Raw genomic sequence first — 25,779 nt, forward strand, 5'->3', positions numbered from 1 at the left:
AAGATTTTTGTGCCCTGGCCGGTTTGGCTCAACGGTTAGAGCGTCAGCCCACCGATAGTCCTGGGTTCGGTTTCCGCTGAGGTCACATACCTCAGTTGCAGTTTGTCCCTGGCCCTGGCTGGGGTTGTGTGGGTGGCAACCACTCGATGTGCCTCTTTCACATCGCTGTTTCTCTCTCTCTCTATTTTTCTCTCTCTCTCCCCCTAGCTCCCTCCCATTCTATATGGAGATGAATGCAAAAATGTCCTCGGGTGAGAATAAAAAAATAATAGTAATGATATGATCTTTTACTTCCAGTTATAAAACAAAACATTTGTTGCAACTCTATCTAATCAAAGGCTAAAAATAACTTTAAATTTAAAACACTGAAGGGAGACACAAAAAGACTCACAGGCACACCATGCTCCATTAGCACATTTGGGTTCATGATGGTGACTAACTGATGCAGAAGATCAGGCTGGGATTCAAATAACTCAGGAGCCAGCTCCCTCATCACCTCTTCCAGTTGTTCTGCAGCATGAGATGGCACACCATACCATGTCTTTGGCTCCCCCCTAGGAAAGAAATAAACTGTTTTAGCCAGGTAGAAAGTTATGGAGCCAATGAAGCCATGGTTTCTGATTCAAATCCACTAAATTATAATTGTCTTCTTTCATGGTCACAGACTATAAACCATGAATCCTGACAACCATCTATCTCAAATCTGTGCTATTATTCATAATAATAATATACATTTTTATCACTATTAAACGAGCAATTCAAAACACGTGAACTCTTTAAGGTGTAGGAAAAACACTATATGAAAAGTACACACTGTTCCAAAGGATACTGACATACTTCCTTGATTCACAGATCCACTGAACATTCTAATTATTCCTACAATGATCTAAGTAAAATTCAATGCTCTCTAGAATACCTTTATATAACTTCAACTGAGTTCAATTTTACTATCCAAGGAAATAAGAAAAGAACAGAAATTGTGGAAACCTTGAATAGAGTTCTATCTATAAATCTTAAGGACCAAAAATTTGGCATCTCTAATGTACTAGACTTTAGTGCACTAGAGTTATTTATAATACCAAGTTGTACTCTTAGGAAATGGACTTAATTACTCATGCCATTTATAGAATAACTGAATTTCTTAATCCCAACACAATTCATGGTGCTATTAGAACTTAACAGAACTTATTGTGATGATGAAAATGTTCTATAACTGTACTGGCCAATACCAGAGCCCCTACTCATATGTGACTATAAAGCACTTGAAATGTGGTTACTGCAATTAAAGAAGTAAATTTTTTATTTTACTTAATCTTAACTAATTTAAACAGCCACATGTGGCTAGCAGCATAGTGATAAAGCAGAGAATAAAAACCACTCAAGTTTTCTACTGCAAGTGTGATCTAAGTAGTTATTTCAAAATGGACAGAAAAAGTATAATTTAGTTAAGATCATTAATACTGGCCCTGGCTGGTTTGGCTCAGCAATTAGAGCATCTGCCAAAGGACCAAATGGTTGAGGGTTCGATTCCCAGTCAAGGGCACATACCTGGGTTCCAGGTTGAATCTCCAGCCCCAGTTGGGGCCATGCAGGAGTCAACAAATCAATGTGTCTCTCTCACATTGATGTTTCTCTCTCTCTCCCCCTCCTTTCCACTCTATCTAAAAATCCATGGCAAAATATCCTCAGGTAAGGATTAACCAAAAAAAAAAAAAAGATCATAATACGGGACAAGAAACTAGGTAAGTTGTGAGATATAAAAATAAACTCAACAAAATAACTTAATGAATATACATGTAATTTAGGCATTTTTAGGGAAAATGTTATATAAAAAGAAAAAAATTACTAGAACATTTCAAATACAGGTTTAGTCAGATCTTAAGTATATAAACTTTAAACATCCTCATTTACATCAAAAGATAACCCTGGCCAGTTTGGCTCAGCGGTTGGAGCATTGGCCTGTAGACCAAAGAGGCCCGGGTACTGTTCCCGCTAAGGGCACGTACCTCAGTTGCGGTTTGCCCCTGGCCCAGGTTGGGGTCGTGTGGGTGGCAACCACTCAATGTTTCTCCCTCTCTTCCCTCTTCCTATCTCCTTCCCACTCTATCTGAAGATAAATGCAAAAATGTCCTTGGGTGAGGATAAAAAAAAAAATATGCCAAGTAATTTTCATGAATACCAAACAGATATGACTTGGTTTAAAACTCTAAGCTCCTGGGCCTGCACATACTTTAAAAGGGAAGGTATCTGAAATGTTGTACCCTTAGACCACTATACTTCTCTCCGTAATGTATTATCAACTTTTGGATAAGAAATACTTTTTCTAAAAAAAATATCTTTTATTGATTTTGGCAAGAGAGAGGAAGGGAGAGAGAGAAACATCAATGTGAGAGAGAAACATCCATTGGGTGCCTCCCGCATGCTCCCTACTTCCTGCACGCCCCCTACTGGGGATCGAGCCCGAAACCCAGACATGTTCCCTGAACAGGAATCAAACTGGGATCTCTCAGTCCTTGGGATGACGCTCAATCCACTGAACCACACCGGCCAGGAAAAATACTTTTAAATTCAGCTTTCCATAATAATTTACTCTAAGATTATTAAAACTTTTAAAAAGGTACTAAGTATGTATGCTGTTAACAAAGATTATACATACCAGTGCAAGTAATTGATGGAATAGCTCCAGTGATCTTCAATGTGCCAACAAAAAGAAGAGAAACACATTCCCACATAGAGCCATGGCACTTTCATACCTGAGATGTCTACATTAATATGTGCAAGAACAGACTGCTCTAGGACAGGCATGTTATTCAAGTTCCAACCAGAAAGTGCATATTCCTATAAATAAAAAAAAAATTTTAATGTAAATGAGAGATCAGAAATGACCACTGCCCAAAAGAAATCTCAAAGGAGTCTTTAAAAAAACAAGTAAAAAATTTTCTTTTTACACTCAGGTAATCCATAGAATCTGTGCTCTTTGCTCTCTAATACATGTAACTGATAGACCTAAGTATTTAATCCTATCTCCTACCTAGGTGGTATTTAGATTTCCCTTTGTTTCAGATACCTCTGGTTTATTCTGAAGAATATAAACAAGGCTTTTTATTACTCCCACCAGCTTACCAGTAAATAATGTGAGACTCATTTTAATAGGTCATTATTAAAGTTCTATTTTATCCCCAGTAGCATAAATTCCCAAAAGGTCTATCATTATATTTTTAGAATGGTGCCAGATACTAAGGACATAATGAGATACATAATCCTGAATTGTGGCAACACTAAAGACTGAGATGATACAGAAATTCAACACCACCATCCCCCACTATAAACTCATCTAGAAATACTAGATAGAACTTTCGGTCAAGATGGCGGCGTAGGTAAACGCCGTATCACGTCCTCCCACAACCACATCAAAGTTACATCTAAACTACAGAACAACCATCATTCAAAACCACCTGAAATCAAGCTGAATGGAAGTCCTACAACTACGAAATTAAATCAGCAGCCACATCCAGACTGGTAGGAGGGGCGGCGCGACGGGCTGTTCCCACACCCAAGTGTGGCGGATAAAAATCAGGAGGCTCCCACGGCTGGGAAGGTCCTTCCTGAGGACTGAGGGGTCCCCGTCCCACACCAGGTGCCCCGCTCAGGGTTCCAGTGCCAGGAAGAGAAGTCCCCATAACTTCTGGCAGGAAAAACCAGCGGAAACTGAGGCTCAGGGAAGCTGAAGCGGCTGGAGCCCCAGGCAGCTCCTTAAAGGGCCCGCGCAAGGACTTATCGGACTCTCTCCCTCTAAGCTTCGAGGGGAGGCAGATCGAAGGGCGCCGGAGACATACAGGGAAGAACTGAGCTGCTTGGCACTGGAGCGAGGGCTGGAGAGGGGGCTTTCTCGGGGACAAACATGCTGTCAGAGGCCTTTGTTCCTTTGGTGAGCCCTTCCCGGGGACAGCAGACAGTCTCCATACTTGGGACTCCAGCAACCTGGCTCACACTGGTAGCCCCACCCTACTGACTCCCTGAGGCCCCGCCCTGCCCAACTTTCAAGCCCACCCAAGCTGTTGCCACTTGCTTAACCATAGGATTGGCCTGTCTTGGATCCTGCTTCAGGTTTTTCCTAAATTCTTTCAAAAGAGCAGCATCTGGTCTCAGCGAGCCCCATACCTCTTGTTAAGTAATACACTGAAACAAACACAGGGAGGCAGCCAAAATGAGGATACAAAGTAACAGGTCCCAAATGAAAGAACAGAACAAAACCCCAATAAAAGAACTAAGCGAAATGGAGATAAGCAACCTAACAGATGCTGAGTTCAAAATACTGCTTATAAGGATGCTCATTGAACTTAGTGAGAACCTCAGTGAACTTAGGGAGGGCCTCAAGAGCATTAAAAAGGACCAGTTAGAAATCATGGATACACAGTTAGAATTGAAGGAGGCATTAACTGAAATAAAGAATAATTTACACGGCTTCAATAATAGAGTATGTAAATCTAAGGAGCAAACCATCGATTTGGAATATAAGGAAGCAAAAAATCCCCAATCAGAACAGCAAAAAGAAAAAAGAATCCAAAAAAAATGAGGATAGTGTAAAGAGCCTCTGGGACAACTTCAAGCGAGCCAACATTCGCATCTTGGGGGTGCCAGAAGGAGAAGAGAGAGAACAGGAAATTGAAAACCTGTTTGAAACAATAAAGGCAGAAAACTTTCCTAACTTGGTGAAGGAAACAGACATACAAGTCCAGGAAGCACAGAGAGTCCCAAACAAGATGAATCCCAAGAGGCCCACACCAAGACACATCATCATCAAAATGCAAAAGGTTCAAGACAAAGAGAGAATCTTAAAAGCAGCAAGAGAAAGGCAGCTAGTTACCTACAAGGGAGTACCCATTAGGCTGTCAGCTGATTTCTCAAAAGAAACTTTGCAGGCCAGAAGGGAGTGGCAAGAAATATTCAGTCATGAAAAGCAAGAACCTACAACCAAGATTACTCTATCCTGCAAAGCTGTCATTTAGAATCGATGGACATATAAAAACTTTCCCAAAGAAGAAAAAGTTAAAGGAGTTCATCACCACCAAACCATTATTATATGAAATGATGAAGGGTCTTTTTGAAGAAAAAGATAAAATATATGAACAAACAAAATGGCAATGAATACATTCTCTATCAACAGTGGAATCTACAAACAAAATGAACAGGTAGAACAGAAACATTCTCATAGATACAGAGAACATTTTGTTGGTTGCCAGTTGGGAGGGGGTTTGGGGGAATGGGTGAAAAAGGTGAAGGGATTAAGAAGCACAAATTCATTGCTAGACTGACAAACCACAAAGGGAAAGGGGTTGGGGGGGTGGGAAGAAATAAACCAAAGAATTTATATGCATAACCAATGGACACAGACAATAGTGTGGGAAAAGGTGGGAGGGGGGCGGGAGTGGTGAGGAGGGGGTCAATGGGGGAAAAATGTGGAACATCTGTAATACATTTTACATCCAACAATAAAGATTTGAAAAAATGAAATACTAGATAAATTTTAACAATAAAAACATGTTTCATAGATGAACTCAAAAGAAAAAAGAATTTCCAGTTTCCAGAAACAGAGAAAGGAAGCAAAGCCACAATGAAAAAGAAAAGCAGGTGTCTGAGTTTCCATAGAGATTCTAACTTAATATAAGCAGTGAACACTGAGTTTCAAATACCTACCCTAAAGCCATATGAGGTAGACTTAAAGTTCTTATGTTTGTGGAAAGCAGTTCTCAAAGCTAGGTCTAGGGAACCCAAGACTATTTCATGGGCTCTGCAAAATCAAACTATTTTCATAATTCTAAGACGTTATTTGCCTTTTTCACTATCATTCTTGCGGGAATGCAGTGTGAATTTTCCAGAGGATATGTGATATAAGACATCACAATGACTGAACATAGAACAGATAACAGAATCCAACTACCTTCCATAGAAAGGTTGATAACTGTTGTAACCTAGATGTCAGGTACTAAGGGAGGAGGGGAAGTACATTATTATATTTAATTTTATACATCTGAGACTTTCTATAATACAGGGTTTAAAAATAAAATACTACTTGTCCGGTCAGTGTGGCTCAGTGGTTGAGTATCGGACCCATTCAGCAAGAGGTCGCTGGATCGATTTCCGGTCAGGACACAGGCCCAGGTTGTGGGCCTGATCCCCAGTGGGGGGGCATGCAGGAGGCAGCCAATCGATGATCTCTCTCATCGATGTTTCTATCTTTCTCTCCTGCTCACTTCCTCTCTTACTAAAATCAATAAAGGGAAAAAAAACTTTTCAAAAAAATGTTTCCAAGGTTTCAAGTTCTATGCTATCTTTATTCCCCAGAAGCCCTGTTTTACATTGTATTCATAAGACAAATCTATTAACTTCAAAAGTACTTTTCCACTAAGCCATGATACCAGAAGAAGCATACTATCAGATATCAAAAGGCTACCCCCATACAGAAGTTCAACAAAATGTACAATTACTGGTTAAAAACTAGTAGTTATCTATTATTCTAGTACAGTCATTTTCAGAGTAAAGTAATAAACTGCCTACCCTTTGCCAATAGAAGGGTATAAAGAAACTAAGATTGATGCAAGATAGTTATACAAACCAGTTTTAATTCAGTGATATTGAACACATACATTCCAACACTGAAAACTCTTTATATAAAAACAATCCAGCCCTGCCCAACCAGTGTGGCTCAGTGGTTGAGCATCGTCCCATGGACCAAAAGGTCAATGGTTCGATTCCCAGTCAAGGCACATGCCTGGGTTTCGGACTCGATCCCCAATGGGGGGCGTGCAGGAAGCGGCCGATTAATATTTCTCCCTCACATTGATGTTTCTATCGCTCTCTCCCTTACTCTCTCTCTAAAAATCAATAAAAGTATATTTTAAAAAATAAAAACAATCCAGCCCTGGCTGGTCTGGCTCAGCAGTTAGAGCATCAACCCACGGACTGGAGAATACTGGGCTCAGTTCCCGCTAAGGGCACATACCTCAGTTGTGGTTTGTCTTTGGCCCTGGTTGGGGTTGTGTGGGTGGCAACCACTTGACATGTCTCTCTCACATCAATGCTTCTCTCTCTCTCTCTTCTTCCTTTCTCCCTCCTGCTCTATCTGAAGATAAATGCAAAAATGTCCTCAGGTGAGGGAGGATAAAAACAAAAATCCATATATAATCTATGTTCTCCATCCACTATAAACATTCTTTCTCCCTTATTAAAACCCAGTGTTTGTTCTCAAATCAGTATTATACTAATCTGATTATGCTAACCTCTGTTCCACCATCACAGGAGGAAAAGAATCAATAATGAAAAACCCTAAAGATACAACTTTTGATCAAATAGCGAAAGATAAATTAAAACTTCATTCAGCACATATTAAGTGCTCACATATTTCTGAATGGCTAGCATAACAAAAAATGAGATGGTACCATGAATAAACTGGGTAGGTAATGAAGGGACTGAAAAAAAAAAGGTACCAGGTACAGAACCATGTAAGTAATATAATCCCAGTTCTGTTTTAAAGAAATATGTAATTCTGTATGCATCATATATAACTGCTTGTATAGATACACTGTATCTGGAAGGATACACTAGAACATAAAATAGAATCTTCCTCTGTCAGATTGTAAATTTGGGTAAGAGGGAAACTTTTTTTTTTTTAATCCTCACCCAAGAACATTTTTGCATTTATCTTCAGATAGAGCGGGAGGAAGAGAGGGAGAGGGAAGAATAGAGGGAGAGGAAAATCGACGTGATAGAGATACATCGAGTGGTTGCCACCCACAGGACCCCAACCGGGGCTGGGGACAAACTGCAACCAAGGTACGGTGCCCTTAGCAGGAACCAAACCCAGGACTCTCTGGTCCGCAGGCCGACGCTCTAACCGCTGAGCCAAACTGGCCAGTGTGGAAACTTTTAATTGCAAAAGACTTCCAACAATGGTAATGTGAAGAGGTTGGGCAATTTCTCTTCCCAGAAAACAAAGATAAATTTGAATAAAATTATCAAAATAACCATTTCAAGGCACTAAAAATCTACCAAAGGCAAAAACAAATTGAGAAGCATTTATTCTTGAAAAACTAAAAGAAGGCTAAATAAACACATACCCAGATAAACAAAGACTGAAAGAATTCACTGTCAGCAGACCTGTACTACAAATAAATGCAGTCCTTCAGGCCAAAAGAAAATGGTAACTTTGAGTCACAAGAATGAATGAAGAGCCATGGCCGGTATGGCTCAGTTAGTCAGAAGTTGTCCTATGCACAAGAAAGGTCTGCTGGTTCAATTCCCAATCAGGGCACATGCCTGGATTTCGGGATTGATCCCCAGCAGGGGGTGTACAAGAGGCAGCTGATTGATGTGTGTGTGTGTGTGTGTGTCTCTCTCTCTCTCTCTCTCTCTCTCTCTCTGTCCCCTTCTCCCTTTCTCTCACTCTAAAAAAAAAAAATCTTAAGCCCTGGCCGGTTTGGCTCAGTGGTTAAGAGCGTCAGCCTGCAGACCAGAGTGTCCCAAGTTCGGTTTCTGCTAAGGGCATGTACCTCAGTTGCAACTGGTCCCTGCCCCAGTTGGGGTCATGTGGGTGGCAACCAGTTGATGTGTCTCTCTCACATCAATGTTTCTCTCTCTCTTCTCCGCTCTCCCACTCCTGCTCTATCTGAGATAAATGCAAAAATGTCCTCGGATGAGGATAAAAAAAAAAAGAAGAGCACCAGAAATAGTAAACTTGAGTAAATATGTAAAAAAGTGTATTTTTTCCTTCTCTTACATTAAAAAAAAAGATGATTTGAAGTAATAATTATATTGCTGTGTTGTGTTTATACAATATGTACATACAATGTACAATACACAAAAGAGAGTAGAAAATGAAGGGACACTGTTTCAAAGTTGCTACATCTACCAGAATTAAGTCAGTATTAACGCAAAGTAGACTGTGATAAGTTAAAGATTCAGTGTCAAAAGCTTTCTTTTTTCTAAAAAAAAAAAGTGCATATTATAATTCTTAGAATCACGAATTAACTAAAAAATATATAGCTCAACAAGCCCCAAAGGAATTAAAATGGTATTATAAAAAATATCTGCTCGCCCTGGCCGGTTTGGCTCAGCGGTAAGAGCGTCGGCCTGCGGTCCTGAGAGACCCAGGTTCGGTTCCCGCTAAGGGCGCGTACCTCGGTTGCAGTTTGTCCCCGGCTCTGGTCAGTCGTGCGGGTGGCAGCCACTCGATGTGTTCCTTTCACGTAGATGTTTCTCTCTCTCTCTCTCTGTTCTCTCTCCCTCCCACTCTACCTGAACAAAAAATGGAAAAATGTCCTTGGTTGAGGATAAAAAAAAAGCAAGATCCTGTCACACACTGTCTACAAGACAGACACTTCAGATTCCAAGGTACAGCTTCAAAGTAAAAAAGATATGCAAATAGTAATCCTAAGAGCTGAAGTGGCTATACTTTCCATTGTAAATCCTTCTGCAATATGTAACTTTTTAAAAAACTCTGTGTAACTCTTTTAATAGGAGATAAAAAAAAAAAAAACTTTTAACCAGTGCCAATAATAGAGGGGGAAAAAAATGAAAAGGACCAAAGTAAAGAGAAAAAAATAAATGATCACCTTAATTCAGCTTTATACATAGAGATCATCTCCTATTACATGTTATTATTTAAATGCATATTTGAAAACATATCTGGCTCAAGTACTGAAGGAAACTAAATTGCAGACCTATCAATGAAATATGATTTTTTTAAAAATCTTAATTCACCTTCTAGATTTTCAAACAGAAAGAGTAAAATTATTTAAATGGGCCATGGCCAGTTTGGTTCAGTGGTTAGAACGTAGGCCCACAAACTGAAGTGTCGCAGATTCGTATTCCCAGTCAAAGGCACATACCCGGGTTTTGAGTTTGATTCCCAGCCATGGTTGGGGTAGTGTAGGAGGCAACCAATCAATGTGTCTCTCTCATGTCGATGTTTCTCTTTCTCTCTCTCTCCGACTCTCTCTCTCCCTACCTGTTCACTCCCTCCCTCCCTTCCACTCTTATCTAAAATGAATGGAAAAGTATCCTCAGGTGAGGATTTTTAAAAAAGAAGAATTATTTAAATAAGGTTGAAGTTTTAAACTAGTTAAATTGGGTTTATTTATTTTTTTCTTCCACTTCGTAACCTGCTTAAGTGCCTGCAGCCTACGAGCAGAGACCAGGTAATGGTTGAAGGCCAGTTTGCTGTGGCATGAGCACTGTGAGAGACCCAGGGGGATGGGCTTGCCATAAATCCAAACCCATGCATTTAAATTGCTTTTGAATTACAAAGTTAAATAATTTTTAAAGGTACTCTGAATTTGTTTTTAAAACCGAAGATATGGCCCTGGCCAGTTTGGCTCAGTGGTTGGAGCAATGGCCTACAGTCCAGAGAGACCCAGGTTCGGTTCCCGCTAAGGGCACATAACTCGATTGCAGTTTGTCCCCAGCCCTGGTTGGGTCACGTGGGTGGCAACCACTCGACGTGTCCCTTTCACATCGATGTTTCTCTCTCTCTCCCTCCCTCCCACTTTATCTGAACAAAATATCAAAAAATGTCCTAGAGTGAGGATAAAAAAAAACAAAACAACTGAAGATATATTGCCCTGGCCAGTTTGGCTCAGCGATTAGAGCATCGGCCCATAGACCAGAGACACCTGGGTTCGGTTCCTGCTAGGGGCACACACCTCAGTTACAGTTTGTCCCCAGCCCTGACTGGGGTCGTGTGGGTGGCAACCAGTCAATGTGTCTCTCTCAAGTCAATGTTTCTCTCTTTCTCTTCCTCCCTCTCTCCCTCTCGCTCTATCTGAACATAAATGCAAAAATGTCCTCGGGTGAGGATAAAAAAAAATAACTGAAGATATTGTCCAATTCTTACATATTTAATATTTTAAACACACATGGTCCCTTATGATTAATGAGAAAAATAGTTTTCTACTATGCAAAGACTAAATCAGCTAGGAGTGAGAAGAAGTTTGAATACTACTATCTGCTATGCACCTCTTCTTCTGGCAGCATCTTTCTACGACCATCCTTTACAGGAAATCCACTTCCAAAGTCTTTTGAGGAAATATCAGCTCCATACTCTACAATAACATCTTCTTCAATGCTGCTAACCAGACGCCAGAATTCCTTTTCTACTAGTTCTGTGGGAACCATCTACACAAGGAAAACAAAGATTATATATTAGTAACTCACTACAACCAGAATCCACTATACATTAATACACAGGTCAAGTGAACACAAACCCACTATAAAATAGAAAACCTGCCCAGCCGGTGTGGCTCAGTGGTTGAGCATCAACCCATGCACCAGGAGGTCGTAGCATCAACTTCTGGTCAGGGCACATGCCCAGGTTGTGGGCAAAATCCCCCCGGGGGGAGGGGGGTGATGCAGGAGGTGGCTGATCAATGTTCTCTCTCATGGATGTTTCTCTCTCTCTCTCCCTCTCCCTTCTTCTCTCTCTCAAATCAATAAAGAATAGAAATTTAAAATAGAAAACCTTATCCTGTCCCAGAGCTGAAAAGACAAGGTCCTAGCTTTTTCCACTGAGATTAGGGAGAAACTAAAGATAACTTAGATGTCCAGAAAAACATAATGAACTTAAACTGCCTTTTTTTGCAAACTGCTTCCTTACTAACAAGGATAAAGATGAACCTGGCCAGTGTGGTTCAGTGGTTGAGCGTCAACCCATGAACCAAAAGATTGCCGGTTCGATTACCAGTCAGTGCACATGCCCAGGTTGTGGGCCCAATCCCCAGTGGGGGGCATGCAGAAAGCAACCAATCGACGTTCTGTTTTCTGCAATAGATGTTTTAATCACCTTCTCCTTCTCCCTTCCTCTCTCTCTAAAATCAATAAAGGAAAAAAAAATTTTTTTTAAAGGATAAAGATGGCCTAGGACATCAAAGAGGAAAAAGGAAACACAAAAATCAAGGTTTAATTTTAATAGCTTTGGCAAAATTTTTATAGGGATTTTAAAAAGCCCAAGATCCCCTAGGAAACAAAGCAAACCTCACATTACAAATAACTAAACAAAAGCAGCAACTACCACATAATCCATGCTTTCCGTAAAGGACTACTCACAGAAGGCTAATAAACAATTCAAAGATCAAAGAATATTTCTCAACAAGAAAGTGCACACTACCACATTAGAGTGGAAGAAACAGAAACAGATGCCAGGCCACTAGTCTTTAAATGTGGTGGTCTATCATCTTTTACATGCTTCCCTGTTTTCTACAAAATAATGTAAGTAGAAAGCAAACCAAAAGCTATGGACTTCATACCTTCTCAAACTGACCTAAAGACAGATACTCACATGGACTGGCATATTGAAATAGTCAGACTTAAAATTATCTGCCATCTCTCCAAAGCTCTGAAGTGTATACTCTCTTACAGCTTGTTCAAATCCAAAGGCTTCTCGAGGTTTATTACATTCCTGGGAAGAAAAAGTATCTAAGATTAACTCACTGAAACAGAACTGAACAAAGTATTATGACTCTCAGGTACTACCTTCTTTGATCATTTCCCTAAGTGAAGCTAATCCAATCAACAGACAGCAAAATGAGTATTAATTGCTTGCAATATGGAATTAGAAATTAATGTTCTAGACCTCAACTGCATTTTTCACAGTATTCCAGTAGAAAAGTGGTAATAAGACATATTTAAACTTTGGAGTTGGCATTAAGCTCTGGCACTATGACAAACACCTATAGGACTACTCACTTGTTATCAAGCCTAGGGATGCCTGTCATTCTCAGTATATCAGTGCACCTAGCTGTGGAGAATATAAATGTTCATGGAGAAAGGAGAGATAATGGATAAAGATGTATCCACCAGATTGCTAGAATATTTAGCTAGAAGAATGGTTTTTTCACACTATCAATCACCATGACAAATATCAACACAAATACTCAGCGTAAGAAATGCTTCTGAATCATCTAACTTTGAGAATAATAAGCAGTAATTTAAAGGCCATAAAAGATCTCTGAATACATCTAGATAAAACCAGTCAACTCCTTTCCTTCAACAGTCTATCACATTTTGTTAAAAAAGTAAAAAGATGTCTGGCCGGTGTGGCTCAGTGGCTGAGCGTCGACCCATGCACCAAGAGGTGTGCCAGTCAGGATACATGCCCAGGTTGTGGGCCCAGTCCCCAGTGAGGGAGCATGCAGGAGGCAACCAGTCAATGTTCTCTCTCATCGATGTTTCTATCTGTCTCTCCCTCTCCCTTCCTTTCTCTCTAAAATCAATAAAGAAAAAAAAATGTTTTTAAATAAAAAAGTGAATAGACTAGGCATTTCATGACAAGGACATCATTATAATCTTTCAATAAGAATAACACACAATCAGCCCTGGCCGGTTTGGCTCAGCGGTTGGAGCGTCGGCCTGTGGTACAGAGAGACCCGGGTTCGGTTCCCGCTAAGGGCATGTACCTCGGTTGCAGTTTGTCCCCGGCCCTGGTTGGTCGTGCGGGTGGCAGCCACTCGATGTGTCCCTTCACATCGATGTTTCTCTCTCTCTCTTCCTCTCTCTCCCTCCCACTCTACCTGAACAAAAAATGGAAAAATGTCCTCGGGTGAGGATAAAAAAAAAAAAAAGAATAACACACAATCAAATCAAAATTTAAACATGCTAAGAGATAACAGTTTATTTGGTAGCATGAAAACTGAATGCATAATTTTCTAAGTTTTAGAATTTCATGCCTGCTTTTCAATCTTTAATTGAAATAGAAAAATAAATAACATACAGCCTTTCTTCATTTTTACTGTTTTCCAAGAATATGAACATTCTGAGCAAAATTTTCAGTCATCTACAGCAATAAACAGAATTGTTGAACCATAGTCCAAAAAAAAAAAAAGGCTTTGAAAGGCAAGCTATCACAGTACAATTTTTACAGTTCCATTCAATATCTCTCTTTAAAAAATCCTGGAGATTTTAGTCCAGCCGGTGTGGGTCAGTGGTTGAGCATCGACCCATGCACCAAGAGGTCGCCAGTTCGATTCCCAGTCAGAATACATGCCCAGGTTGTGGGCCCGATCCCTGCTGGGGGCACACAGGAGGCAGCCAATCAATGTTCTCTCTCATCAATGTTTCTCTCTCTCTCTCTCCCTTCCTCGCTAACATCAATATAGAAAAAAAAATTTTTTTTTAATCCTTGCCCTGGCCGGTTTGGCTCAGCAAACCAGAGGATACCAGGTTCGGTTCCCGCTAGGGGCACATACCTCGGTTGCAATTTGTCCCCAGCCCCCGTTGGGGTTGTGTGGGTGGCAACCACTGGATGTGTCTCTCTCACATTGATTTTTTTTCTCTCTCTCTCTTCCTCCCTCTCTCCCTCTCGCTCTATCTGAAGATAAATGCAAAAATGTGCTCGGGTGAGGATTAAAAAAAAAAAAAATCCTGGAGATTTTAAACATTGAAGAACAAAAAAAGAGAAGAAGAAGCTTCTGGGAATGTATTTACTATGTGTATACATGTGTTATTGTTCTTAGTTTAAAAAGAAACTGTACATCGTACCTCAGCAACACATTTAGGACACCTCCAATCTCCTTTGGGCACATCAGGTAGTGGGGGAATTAAACAAAATGTATGATAGCTGTCATCACATCCATCACACAAAAGCAATTTATCTTCATTATTTCCCCGACCACAAAACATACAAACATAGAGATCAACCTGTTAAAAAACAAAGTAAAATAAAGTCTATTTTCTATAATAAGTAATATTAAGTTTTTACCAGGAACTCCTTAATTGAAACAAAATAATGTACACTAAAAAGTAAATATAACTTAAATCCTGAATATTTAAATAACTGTACTTAAATAGCTTTTCATAAAATTTCCTCAGAGCTTCTATCAGCAAGTTAATAAGAGCATATCAAGTTATCAGAATAAAGAGTAAAAATCCAGGGTACTTGAAAGTCAATTTATAGAGTTAAAATACACCATGTCACCCTTCTTATATACAAATATTATTAGAGAATGAATACTGAGCACTGCTCAAGGATTTAGATTTATATTCATTCTCTTAGTTACTCACAAGGACTACGACTTAGGGGAATAGCCCATGTATACTGGACAAAGCGAAGTTAACATTACATAACCAAAGCTGCAACTTCAGATTTACCATTAAGTCTTCTAACCAAATGAATTAACTGAATAGCATACCAAGATACTAGAGCAAGATAAAAGGTGCAAAACTAAATAAAAATAAATCCTTTCCCTCCTGACACATCTCAGAACACTTACAAAGTTAACAGAGAGAGTTCCTTTCCGTTGTCTCATTTGCATGTTAAATGCGTCTGACCTGTTGGTAACTTTTCGTCTTCGGGAGACCTCATCTTAAAATAAAAATAGTTATATAATAGTAAAAACTAATGTTGAGAGCTTACTCTGAACCAGACACTATTTAAAATTACTTAAATTAGTTAAAATCTCACAACACTATGAGACAGAAAACTAGTATCCCCCACTGAAGATAAAGACTCTGAGGTATAGAAGTTAGATAACTTGCGTAAAATCACACAGCCAGTCAATGGCAGATTGGGATTCTAAGCCAGGCAATCAAACTCCAGAGAGCTTAACTACTAATTCTATACTGAATACATATAGTGCTTTTCAGGGACTAATCTGAGACTAGTTTTATGATCACTGCCAGCCAATACAATAATTACAAGAATGGAAAAGATAATTAAAGTGTTTAATTCTTAAAAGGGTAATGATAAACATTATAATGTATTCGGTAAGTCCTATAATACTGAACATTTTGAAAGTAATGAAACAATATTATCTGATCCTACAGAGTTCAGTCCACAATCTGAATTATGAGTTAATTACTGAGATCATAAAATGTATAGCTAATATGACTTGTGATTATAGCATTTCATTAAATTCTTACACAGTAAAACATATTCAACACAATCTTAGTTAAATTGAGTTTTAAAAGTGACAAGTACAAACAGAAAAAGTGGAAACTGATCTTTGCATTAGTAATTTTACTCACAGAAAGTTTCAAACATGCTGAGAGAGTAATCAGGCTTTCCTCAGAGAATTTATTTAAATGAAGTGTAATAATTTGTCACAGCTTATAGAAAAATATCAAAATTTATAGTTAGAATTTAAGTCATAAGTCTTTCCCACTATCTTTTGATATAAAAGGCCAGACAACCCTCTATTTCTCTTTGAATTTAAAAGTCATAAGCCTTAGATCACAGCTGAGAACCATTAACCACCATTCTCTCATAAACTGGCCTTCAGAAACTACAATAAGTTTCTGTCACATTATTAGACATGAAGGAGGAAAATTTCCTTCTCCCAAAAGTATAAAAAGTCAACCTAATATGGCTCCCTCACACCTTAAATTTAAGATTATCTAAGATAAAAAAGGTGACTTGTCTAGGAACCATGTAGCAAGTTTACAAGTCTTAGAAAAATCCCGAGGCCGACTGCAATTCAAATATCATTTGAATCTTGCTATAAACCACACTGTTATACCTTATTTCATTTCATGACAAAATAACAGATTTTACCTTCTTTATCTTTTGCTCCCATTGCCAGGCCCACGACCTTAGGCCCAGCCCCAAATATTCGAAGTTTCTTCAGTTCTGTGTTTCTATTCACGTCTCCAGATTCTGACTAAAAAAAATAAATAAAACACGTTAGTCTAATTATTCTGATTCATACATTTATTTCTTACCAAAGAAAAGTTTCAAGGTCCTCTTCAAAATAAAGAAAGTATTATTTGATTTCTTCTCTAATTCTACTTGCTGCCTCATTACAACAGGTGAGCACTCATCATCAAAACACTATGCAATACCTAGATTCCTTTCCACAAAACAAAGTCCATCTTCCATACAAGCACAGTTGTCAATTAGGTCCTGTCCAGAGACAGACATTACTGGTAATAACAGGTATAATATAGGTAGTAACTCCACAGAAAGCCTCACTTCTAACTTGCTAATGGACACCAACTTTGATTAAAGAGCAAAATTCCCATCCCAACAGATGACTATGATTGCTATAAGCCAATTATGCCAATGCCATTGGTGATGACCTAGCTAAAGATGGAAATGTTATCTTGATCTAGTCAATGAGACATAAGGAAGATCTACTGGAAAACTCTGGAAAATATTTTCATATTCTAATTAAAGAGAAAGCTTGTCAAAAAGTAAGCCCTTTTGCCCAACTTCCTTCCCTACTGCTAGGAGACTGAGTCTGGTGAAAGCATCGTGCTGGACTGTACAGCAGCCACACTGCAATCAGGAGGAGCTACATCATCCACACAATGAAGAAAGCAAAGCAAAATGATGGAAAGAGGCCTGGACCCTTAAAGACAATGAGAAGTTGCTGCTATCAATCCTAGAACTACCTATATCTCCGAAATCTTATGTGAAATATGTCCTTATGTGAAAACAGTGTATGCTTAAGCTACTGTCATCTGGTATTCTAGAACCTGAAGATGAGAGCATCCTGACACCGCTGTTACTCTGCTATTATGAATCATAACCTCTGAATTAAGGTACACTTTGCCGACAGAAAAGAGGCAGAGATGAGTACCAAAAGTTTTGTGTGTGGGGCAAGAAGTTGGAGTTCTACCAGAAAGCCTTTTCCTTTCTTACTGAAATAGAAAACAGGAAATGAGGCAAAGTGGCAATGATAATAGATACGAGTTTAAAAAATTATTTTTTTTAAATGTTTTTATTGGCTTTTTTAGAGAGAGAGGAAGAGACAGAAACATGTATTCTCTGCCTCCTGCATGTCCCCTACTGGGAATCAAGCCCACAAGCCAGGCATGTGCCCTGACCAGGAATCGAACCGCGACTTTTCAGTCCATGGGACGACGCTCAATCCACTAAACCACATCAGCAGGGCTAAGAAATTCTTTTTTTTTTTATCCTCACCCGAGGATATTTTTCCATTTTTTGTACAGATAGAGTGGGAGGGAGAGAGAGAGAGAAACATCGATGTGAAGGGACACATCGAGTGGCTGCCACCCGCATGAGCAACCAGGGCCGGGGACAAACTGCAACCGAAGTACGTGCCCCTAGCGGGAACCGAACCCGGGTCTCTCCAGACTGCAGGCCGTCGCTCTAACCGCTGAGCCAAACTGGCCAGGGCAGCTAAGAAATTCTTAATTGCAAATCCTGAAATGGTTCAGGTTTCTGTCTGATATCAACCAATCTGACTCCAGTGACAATTATTACAATACCATTCTATGTAGTCCCTACTATTGTATCAAGAAAGGCAGGCCCTGGCCAGTTTTGCTCGGTGGTTAGAGCGTTGTCCCACAAACCAAAGGGTCTCCCGGTTCAAGTCCTGGTCAAGGGTGCATACCTGAGTTGCAGGTTCAAGCCCCAGCCCCAGCCCCAGCCCCAGTCAGGGTCATGCGGAAGGCAACCAATTGATGTCTCTCTCTCACACTGATGTTTCACTCTCTCCCTCCCTTCCTTCCACTCTAAAAATTAATGGAAAAATATTCTCAGTTGAGGATTAACCAAAAAGAAAAAAGAAAGGCAGTTCGCAGTTAGAGCATAGGCCTGCAGACCAAAAGGTCGCAGGTTGAATTTCTGGTCAAGGGCACGTACCAGGGCTGTAGTTTTGATCCTTGGCCCCAGTTGGGGTTGTATGGGAGGCAACCAATCGATCAATCGATGTGTCTCTCTCACATTGATGATTTTTTCTCTCTCTCTCCGCTCCTCTCATAGTCTTAAAAATTGAAAGAAAAAAAAAATCAATCAATGGAAAAATATCCTCAGGTGAGGGTCAACAACAACAAAAAAAGGCAATTAAAAATAAGCAGAATTTGCCCTGGCCGGTTTGGCTCAGCGGTTAGAGCGTCGGCCTGCGGTCTGGAGAGACCCGGGTTCGGTTCCCGCTAAGGGCACGTACTTCGGTTGCAGTTTGTCCCCGGCCCTGGTTAGTCGTGCAGGTGGCAGCCACTCGATGTGTCCCTTTCACATCGATGTTTCTCTCTCTCTCCCTCCCACTCTATCTGTACAAAAATTGGAAAAATGTCCTCGGGTGAGGATAAAAAATAAAAAATATGCAGAATTTGCCCAGCTGGTATGGCTCAATGGTTGAGTGTAGACCCATGCACCAAGAGGTCACCGGTTTGATTCCTGGTCAGGACACATGCCCAGGTTGTGGGCCCGATCCCCAGTAGGGGTCATGCAGGAGGCGGCCTGTGTTCTCTCTCATCGATGTTTCTCTCTCTCTCTCCCCTTTACATCCTCTCTCTCTAAAATCAATAAAGGAAAAAAAAAAAGTACCTAAGAAGGCCCTGGTTGGTCAGTGGTTAGAGCATCAGTCAGCAGACAGAAAGGTCATATGTTTGATTCTCAGTCAAAGGCACATACCTGGGTTGCAGGTTCGATTCCTAGCCCTAATAGGGGTGCATGCAAGAGGCAACCAATCAATGTGTCTCTCTCACATTGAAGTCCCCGGCCCCACTGGCCTCGCCCTATCCCCCTCTCTCTAACATCTTCCGGGCGCATTAACAAAAAGTACCTAAGAAGCTAAATGATTACAACAGATTCCTTAATAAGCATAAACTCAGAACAAGAGAAGGAGACATGGTATGAAAGAGAAATGTCCCCTAAGCTGAGGATAAAGTATAACTAGCCTGCCTCTCCAGTGGCAAGACTCCTTACCATCCCTGATACAATGTCTCTTGTTGTGAACTATCTTCTTTCTCTGATTTTCACTTTCAGTGTAAACCATTTCCATTCTTTTAACACAATGATTTTTAGATAAGTTAAAATCAATCATCACAATCCAGTCAAGTTATATTTCGATCTACTCATATGTTTAATTTAAATGAACCATATCTCAGAGTTCTAAGGGCACCTCACTGTCCCAGCTTAAAAGATTTGTCTTTACAAAAAAGAACCTTTAAAAATATAACTCTGGGGCCCTGGCCAGGTGGCTCAGTTGCTTGGAGCATCGTCCTGTACACCAAAAAGGTTGTAGGTTTGATCCCAGGTTGAGGCACGTACGGGAGGCAACTAATCAATGTTTCTCTCTCACATAGATATTTCTCTCTCTCCCCCTTCCTCTCTAAAAATCTATAAAAATATATCCTTGGGTGAGGATTAAAAAAACACACAACTTTTGGGACCACAAAGATATGGGAATAGTAAGGGAGAACAGACAAAAAGAAATTAGGGCACTTTTCTTCTGATGCATTGATCAGGCTTTGAAATTATTTTAGGTTACAAGAACACTAAAGAAGTTACACTGGAATGACCCAGACACTAAGAAACTTATACTCGGTTTTTAAAGGAATGACAAGTGAAATATAAAACCACTCTTTCCTACTCCTCTCATTTCTGCTAACCATTTCATCAGCATGTCTATAAAATTACCCTACAATATCCAGAGTCACTCTAATTTTCCATTCCTATCAAAAATTATTCAAAATTACCAGAAAGCTTTCTAAATCAAATCAGATTGAATTTTGTAATTTCTTCCCCAATCATCTCAAAAGTAATAGAAAGATAGGTCTCTTTAAGTTTTAATGAATAACAGTATGTGAATGATCTCCTATAACCAGAAGGCACAGTCAATGCATTTAAAATTCCTGTTAAAAATGGCCCACGGAAACTGATACCTGAGACTTGACACGTCTTGTTCTCTTTGGCAGAATATTCATTCTTGTGCCTGGTTCTGGGGAAGTTTGGACATCAGTGCCAAGAACCTCAGGCTCCACTTTTTCCTTAATATCTAAATTAGGCATTTGTACACCCTAAAGAATCAGAGCACAGAAAGAGAGCAGATTCACTAATAAGAGATCAGATTTGAGACTCGGGGAAAACAATAAATTTCCAATAAATCCCTAATACTATATGAAACCAGATGACAATTCTCCCACTAAATTGATCTATAGATTCAAGACAATCCCTATCAAAATCCTAGCAGGCTTTTGTAGAAATTGAGACGCTAAATCTAAAATTTATGTGGAAATGTAAGTTGTTTAGAAATTCTGGAAAAAAGAAGAAAAAAGTTTGAGAACTTACACTACTGGGTATCAAAACTTAGTATAAATTTTATTAACCAATGTCATCCCAAAAAATTCAGTAAAGAAGAAAAATAAATAAATAAATGAATAAATAAATAAATAGAAGGTTTTAAAAAAAAAAAAAAACATACTAAAAAGCTATAATATTCAAGACAGCATAGTATTGACCTTAGGGTAAACATATAGATCAAAGAACAAAACAGAGACCAGAAATAAACCCAAATATTTAAAGTCAACTGATTTTCAACAAAGGTGCCAAAGTAAATCAATGGGAAAGGGGTAGTCTTTTAAACAAATGGTACTGGTACAACTGGACATTCATACACCCCTCTGTCCATCAAAAACTTATATACCTTTACCTTATACTGTACACACACAAAAATTCAAAATGGACCAAAGACCTAAACAAAAAGGCTAAAACTATAAAAGTTCTAGATGAAAACAAAGAAGAAACCCTGTTTGGTCTTGGTTAGAGATTTCTTAGCTGTTAACAACAGAAACACAATCCACAAATGTGGGGAGGAAAAAAATCAACAAATTACTCTTCAAACAGACACCTTTATAAAGTGAAAAGATAAACTACAGACTAGGAGAAAATATTTGTAAAATTGTTTTGTGATAAAGAACTTGTATCTAGAATATACAGTGAACTCAGAACAAGTAGAAGAGGAAAAACAATCCAATAAAATAGATTTAAACAGACATTTCATAAAGGAAGATATATGAATGGCTAATATGCATACGAAAAGATGCAGAACACCATTAGTCATTAGAGAAATGAAAATTAAAACCACAATGAGATACCACTACACACCCACTAAAATGGCTATAAGCAAAATAACTGACAATACCAACTGCTGGCAAAGATGTGGAGAAACTGGAAGCCTCTACATTACTGATGCAAATGCAAAATGGTTCAGTCACTTTGGAAAACAATTGAGCAGTTTCTTAAAAAGTTAAACATAAACTTACCATATAACCCAGCAATTCCACTCCTAGGTATCTACCCAAGAGAAATGAAAACATATGTCCACACACAGACTTGTACTTGAATATTCACAGCATTATTCATAGTAGCCATAAATAGGAAATAATCCAACTGTCCATCAACTAGTAAATGGATAAGCAAATGTGTATCTCCCTATAATGGAGTATCATTCAGCCATAAAAAGGAATGAAGTACTAATACATGCTAAAACATGGATGAACCATCATTAGGCTAAGTGAAAGAAGCCAGACACAAAATCATATTGTATGATTCCATCTATGTGAAATTTCTAGAAAAGGCAAAAATATAGAGCCAGAAAGTAGGTCAGAAATTGTCTAGGTTTGGACATAGGAGCAAGAACCAACTACAAACGAAACAAAGGAACTTTTTGGACTGATGGAAGTATTCTAACACTAGATTGTGGTCTATAATTTATGAAAGCTTATTGACTATGTACATCTACAATGAGTAACTTCTATGGAATGTAAATTGTACTGCAATAAAGCTGTTAAAAAATACATGAAACAAAGAGGAGGATGTTTTCAAGAAGCCTAAGCAAAAGGGCTTATTTTAAATAAATGATAAACAGCTTTCATTTTCCTTAGCTTCTGTCTTGTAAACCACCAAAAATAGCTGATTTTTAAAACTATACTATACCTTGCTCCCCCAAATTTGGTACCTAGAGAAGTCTTTTTCAACTTGCTATGCATAGCTAACTGCTAACTTGTTATGGTGAACACAGTCTAAAGTTTACACATGGCAAACTGCATTTACCCACTCCTGGGGGAAAAAAAGATTCATCTCACCATAAGGCTGACACCAGATTGGAAAAGCTCATATGGGTAGAGAATTCTTTCATAGTGTGACTTCAAAAGAGACCCAGTTCCTTTTCCTGGCAGATATCCCAAGCGGCTACCCACTTTGGACCATTTCTTTTCTTTGGTGACCATTTCAAAACCTCCTTTGTTGGCAACAATCTGAAAAGAAAGTAAAAATTTAGGGAAATAAGGTAGATTCATGTACTCTAACTCCACATCTTGCTTGCTAAATACATAAATTATTCTGGGCTTAGATTTCAAATTTCCTTTCAATAAATATCTGACAAAACTGAAACATGTCAACATTGTAAAGTATGGAATGAGATAATGATTTTTAGAAGTTTTAAACTTTATTACTTAATTAATGTTATTATGCCTACCTTAAATGAATCAGGCACTCAAAATCATTTAATGAATTTACATTTTGTACATTATATACCTTGAGAAAACTATACACATATATGTACTCCATATTCTCAAGGAACTCAAAATATAAAATAAGAATTAAATACAGACCAAAAATAAACACAACAATAAACATTATGCAGTACAAAAGAAACATAATTCCTGAAATTAGAAAATGAACCAAATAACATAAATTTTAATAAAAATGTCAAGTGAACAATGAATTCAGAGGATATTTTGAAACAGAGGCTAAAATTTTTCAAAGAAGAATAGTTTTACATGAAGATTATAAAAGAATAATAAAGATCAGATTATAATATTAGATTTACTGAAATGTAGCACAGAATGTACTAACATAGGAAGTAATGAGATAAACTGGCCAATTTGGCGGAATACGCACATCAAACCTGGCACTGTATATAATATGCATGTATCAAAGCCCCCTATCTTCCAGAGGCTGATATTATACATCTTTCACTCTCTAAAAATATAGACAGTTTCCAGTTTCACTGACAACATAATAAAAAGAACCATGACATCGTTATTTGAACTCAAAGTAATTTTCTTCTTTGAATATACATTACTGTATTTTACTGTATCAAAAGAGTTAGAAGTCCGGCCAGTGTGGCTCAGTGGCTGAGCGTCAACTCATGGACCAAGAGGTCACCGGCTCGATTCCCGATCAGGGCACATGCCCAGGTTGAGGGCCAAATCCCCAGTAGGGGGCATGCAGGAGGCGGTCAATTGATGTTCTCTCTCACTGATATTTCTCTTTCTCTTTAAAATCAATAAAAAAAAATTTTTTTTAGGATACAATGCTATAGCCCTGGCCGGTTTGGCTCAGCGGTTAGAGCGTCGGCCTGCGGTCCGGAGAGACCCGGGTTCGGTTCCCGCTAAGGGCACGTACCTCGGTTGCAGTTTGTCCCCGGCCCTGGTCGGTCGTGCGGGTGGCAGCCACTCGATGTGTTCCTTTCACATCGATGTTTCTCTTTCTCTCTCTCTGTTCCTCTCTCTCCCTCCCACTCTACCTGAACAAAAAATGGAAAAATGTCCTCTGGTGAGGATAAAAAAAATAAAAAAAAAATAAAAAAGATACAATGCTATGCTATTAACTAATGTCACCCCAATAAATTTAATATTGTATAAATTCATGTTATCAAAGATTTTAATTTTATTAATTATGAAGGGACCAATAAGATGTAAAAACAAGTTCAAAGGACAATGTAAGAATAGACAAATATATGCAATTAGAAATGGAAAAAGGAATTTAGTAATGGATGAAAACAGATGTCTAATATCATATAGGACAATGGAATTTATTTTTCTACAGTACAGATATCAATTGCTCCAAATACAAAGACAGATTTAATTGCTTCTCCAATTCATTTGTACTGCTATTATATATATATATAATACGTATATATATATATAATATATGTATATATATATATAATACATATATATATATATAATATATGTATATATATATTTTTTTAGTAAGTGCCCCTAGCAGGAACGGAACCCAGGACTCTCTGGTCCATAGACCGACACTACACCTGCTGAGCCAAACTGGCCAGGGTTATACTGCTATCATTTAAAAATAACTAATAGAGGCCCTGGCCTGTGTGGCTCCCTGGTACAAGCATTGGCCCTCGCACCAAAGGGTCATGGGTCCATTCCCCATGTCAAGAGCATGTACCTTGGTTGCAGGTTTAATCCCTAGCCCCGGTCAAGGTGCTTGCAGGAAGCAACCAATCGAGGTGTCTCTCTCACATGGATGTTACCCTCTCCCTACTTCTCTCCCTTTCTCTCGCTCTAAAATCAATAAAGAAAAAAAAAAGGTTAGGAGGCCCAGCTGGTATGGCTCAGTAGATTGAGCGTCGTCCCATGGACTGAGAGGTCCTGGTTTGATTCCTAGTCAGGGCACATGCCTGGGTTGTGAGCTCAATCCCAGATGAGGGGGTGTGCAGGAAGCAGCCAATCAATGTTTCTCTCTCTCTCCCCCTTCTTCTCTCTCTAAAAAAATCAATAAAAATGTATTTTAAAAAAGGTTAAGAGAAAAATTAAATACATAATTACCACATCATCCAGCAATTCCACTTCTAGGTATATACCTAAAAGGACTAAAGGCTGGGATTCAGACAAACAGTTGCTACTGTTCATAGCAACATTATTCACAACAGCCAAAAGGTGGAAACAACCCAAATGTCCAGCAAAAGATTAATGAATAAACAAAATGTGATATACACATACAATGAAATATTATTCAGCCCTAGAAAAAGAATAAAATTCTGATACATGTGACAACATGGATGAACCTTGAAAACATTATACTAAGTGAAATAAATCAAACACAAAAGAATGGCCCTGGACGGTTTGGCTCAGCGGTTGGAGCGTCAGCCTGCGGTACAGAGAGGCCTGGGTTCGGTTCCCGCTAAGGGCATGTACCTCGGTTGCAGTTTGTCCCCGGCCCTGGTTGTGCGGGTGGCAGCCACTCGATGTGTCCCTTCACATCGATGTTTCTCTCTCTCTCTCTCCCCC

General features: G+C 39.0%; 1 protein-coding gene and 1 non-coding gene across 4 annotated transcripts in view; both read right to left on the reverse strand.

Moving 5' to 3' along the window:
• Positions 1-25,779, reverse strand: part of KDM5A (lysine demethylase 5A) — a 110,869-nt gene that overhangs the window by 70,404 nt on the left and 14,686 nt on the right. For 2 of the 3 annotated variants that reach the window (XM_036252915.1, XM_036252917.1), the window contains exons 4-12: positions 22,822-22,992; positions 20,620-20,754; positions 16,541-16,646; positions 15,261-15,352; positions 14,530-14,688; positions 12,332-12,451; positions 11,014-11,172; positions 2,657-2,838; positions 392-554 (exon numbers count right to left, since the gene is read on the reverse strand). In XM_036252915.1, the coding sequence (XP_036108808.1) occupies positions 392-554; positions 2,657-2,838; positions 11,014-11,172; positions 12,332-12,451; positions 14,530-14,688; positions 15,261-15,352; positions 16,541-16,646; positions 20,620-20,754; positions 22,822-22,992 (1,287 nt within the window). The remainder of the gene's footprint in view (positions 1-391; positions 555-2,656; positions 2,839-11,013; positions 11,173-12,331; positions 12,452-14,529; positions 14,689-15,260; positions 15,353-16,540; positions 16,647-20,619; positions 20,755-22,821; positions 22,993-25,779) is intronic. The other variant, XM_036252916.1, reaches the window with a different exon arrangement.
• On the reverse strand, positions 10,150-10,280 carry LOC118624862. The gene has a single exon (XR_004958525.1). It is a non-coding gene; the product is annotated as a small nucleolar RNA SNORA42/SNORA80 family (small nucleolar RNA).

Source organism: Molossus molossus, unplaced genomic scaffold (assembly GCF_014108415.1).
Source record: "Molossus molossus isolate mMolMol1 unplaced genomic scaffold, mMolMol1.p scaffold_m16_p_10, whole genome shotgun sequence".
NCBI classification, from domain to species: Eukaryota; Metazoa; Chordata; class Mammalia; order Chiroptera; family Molossidae; genus Molossus; species Molossus molossus.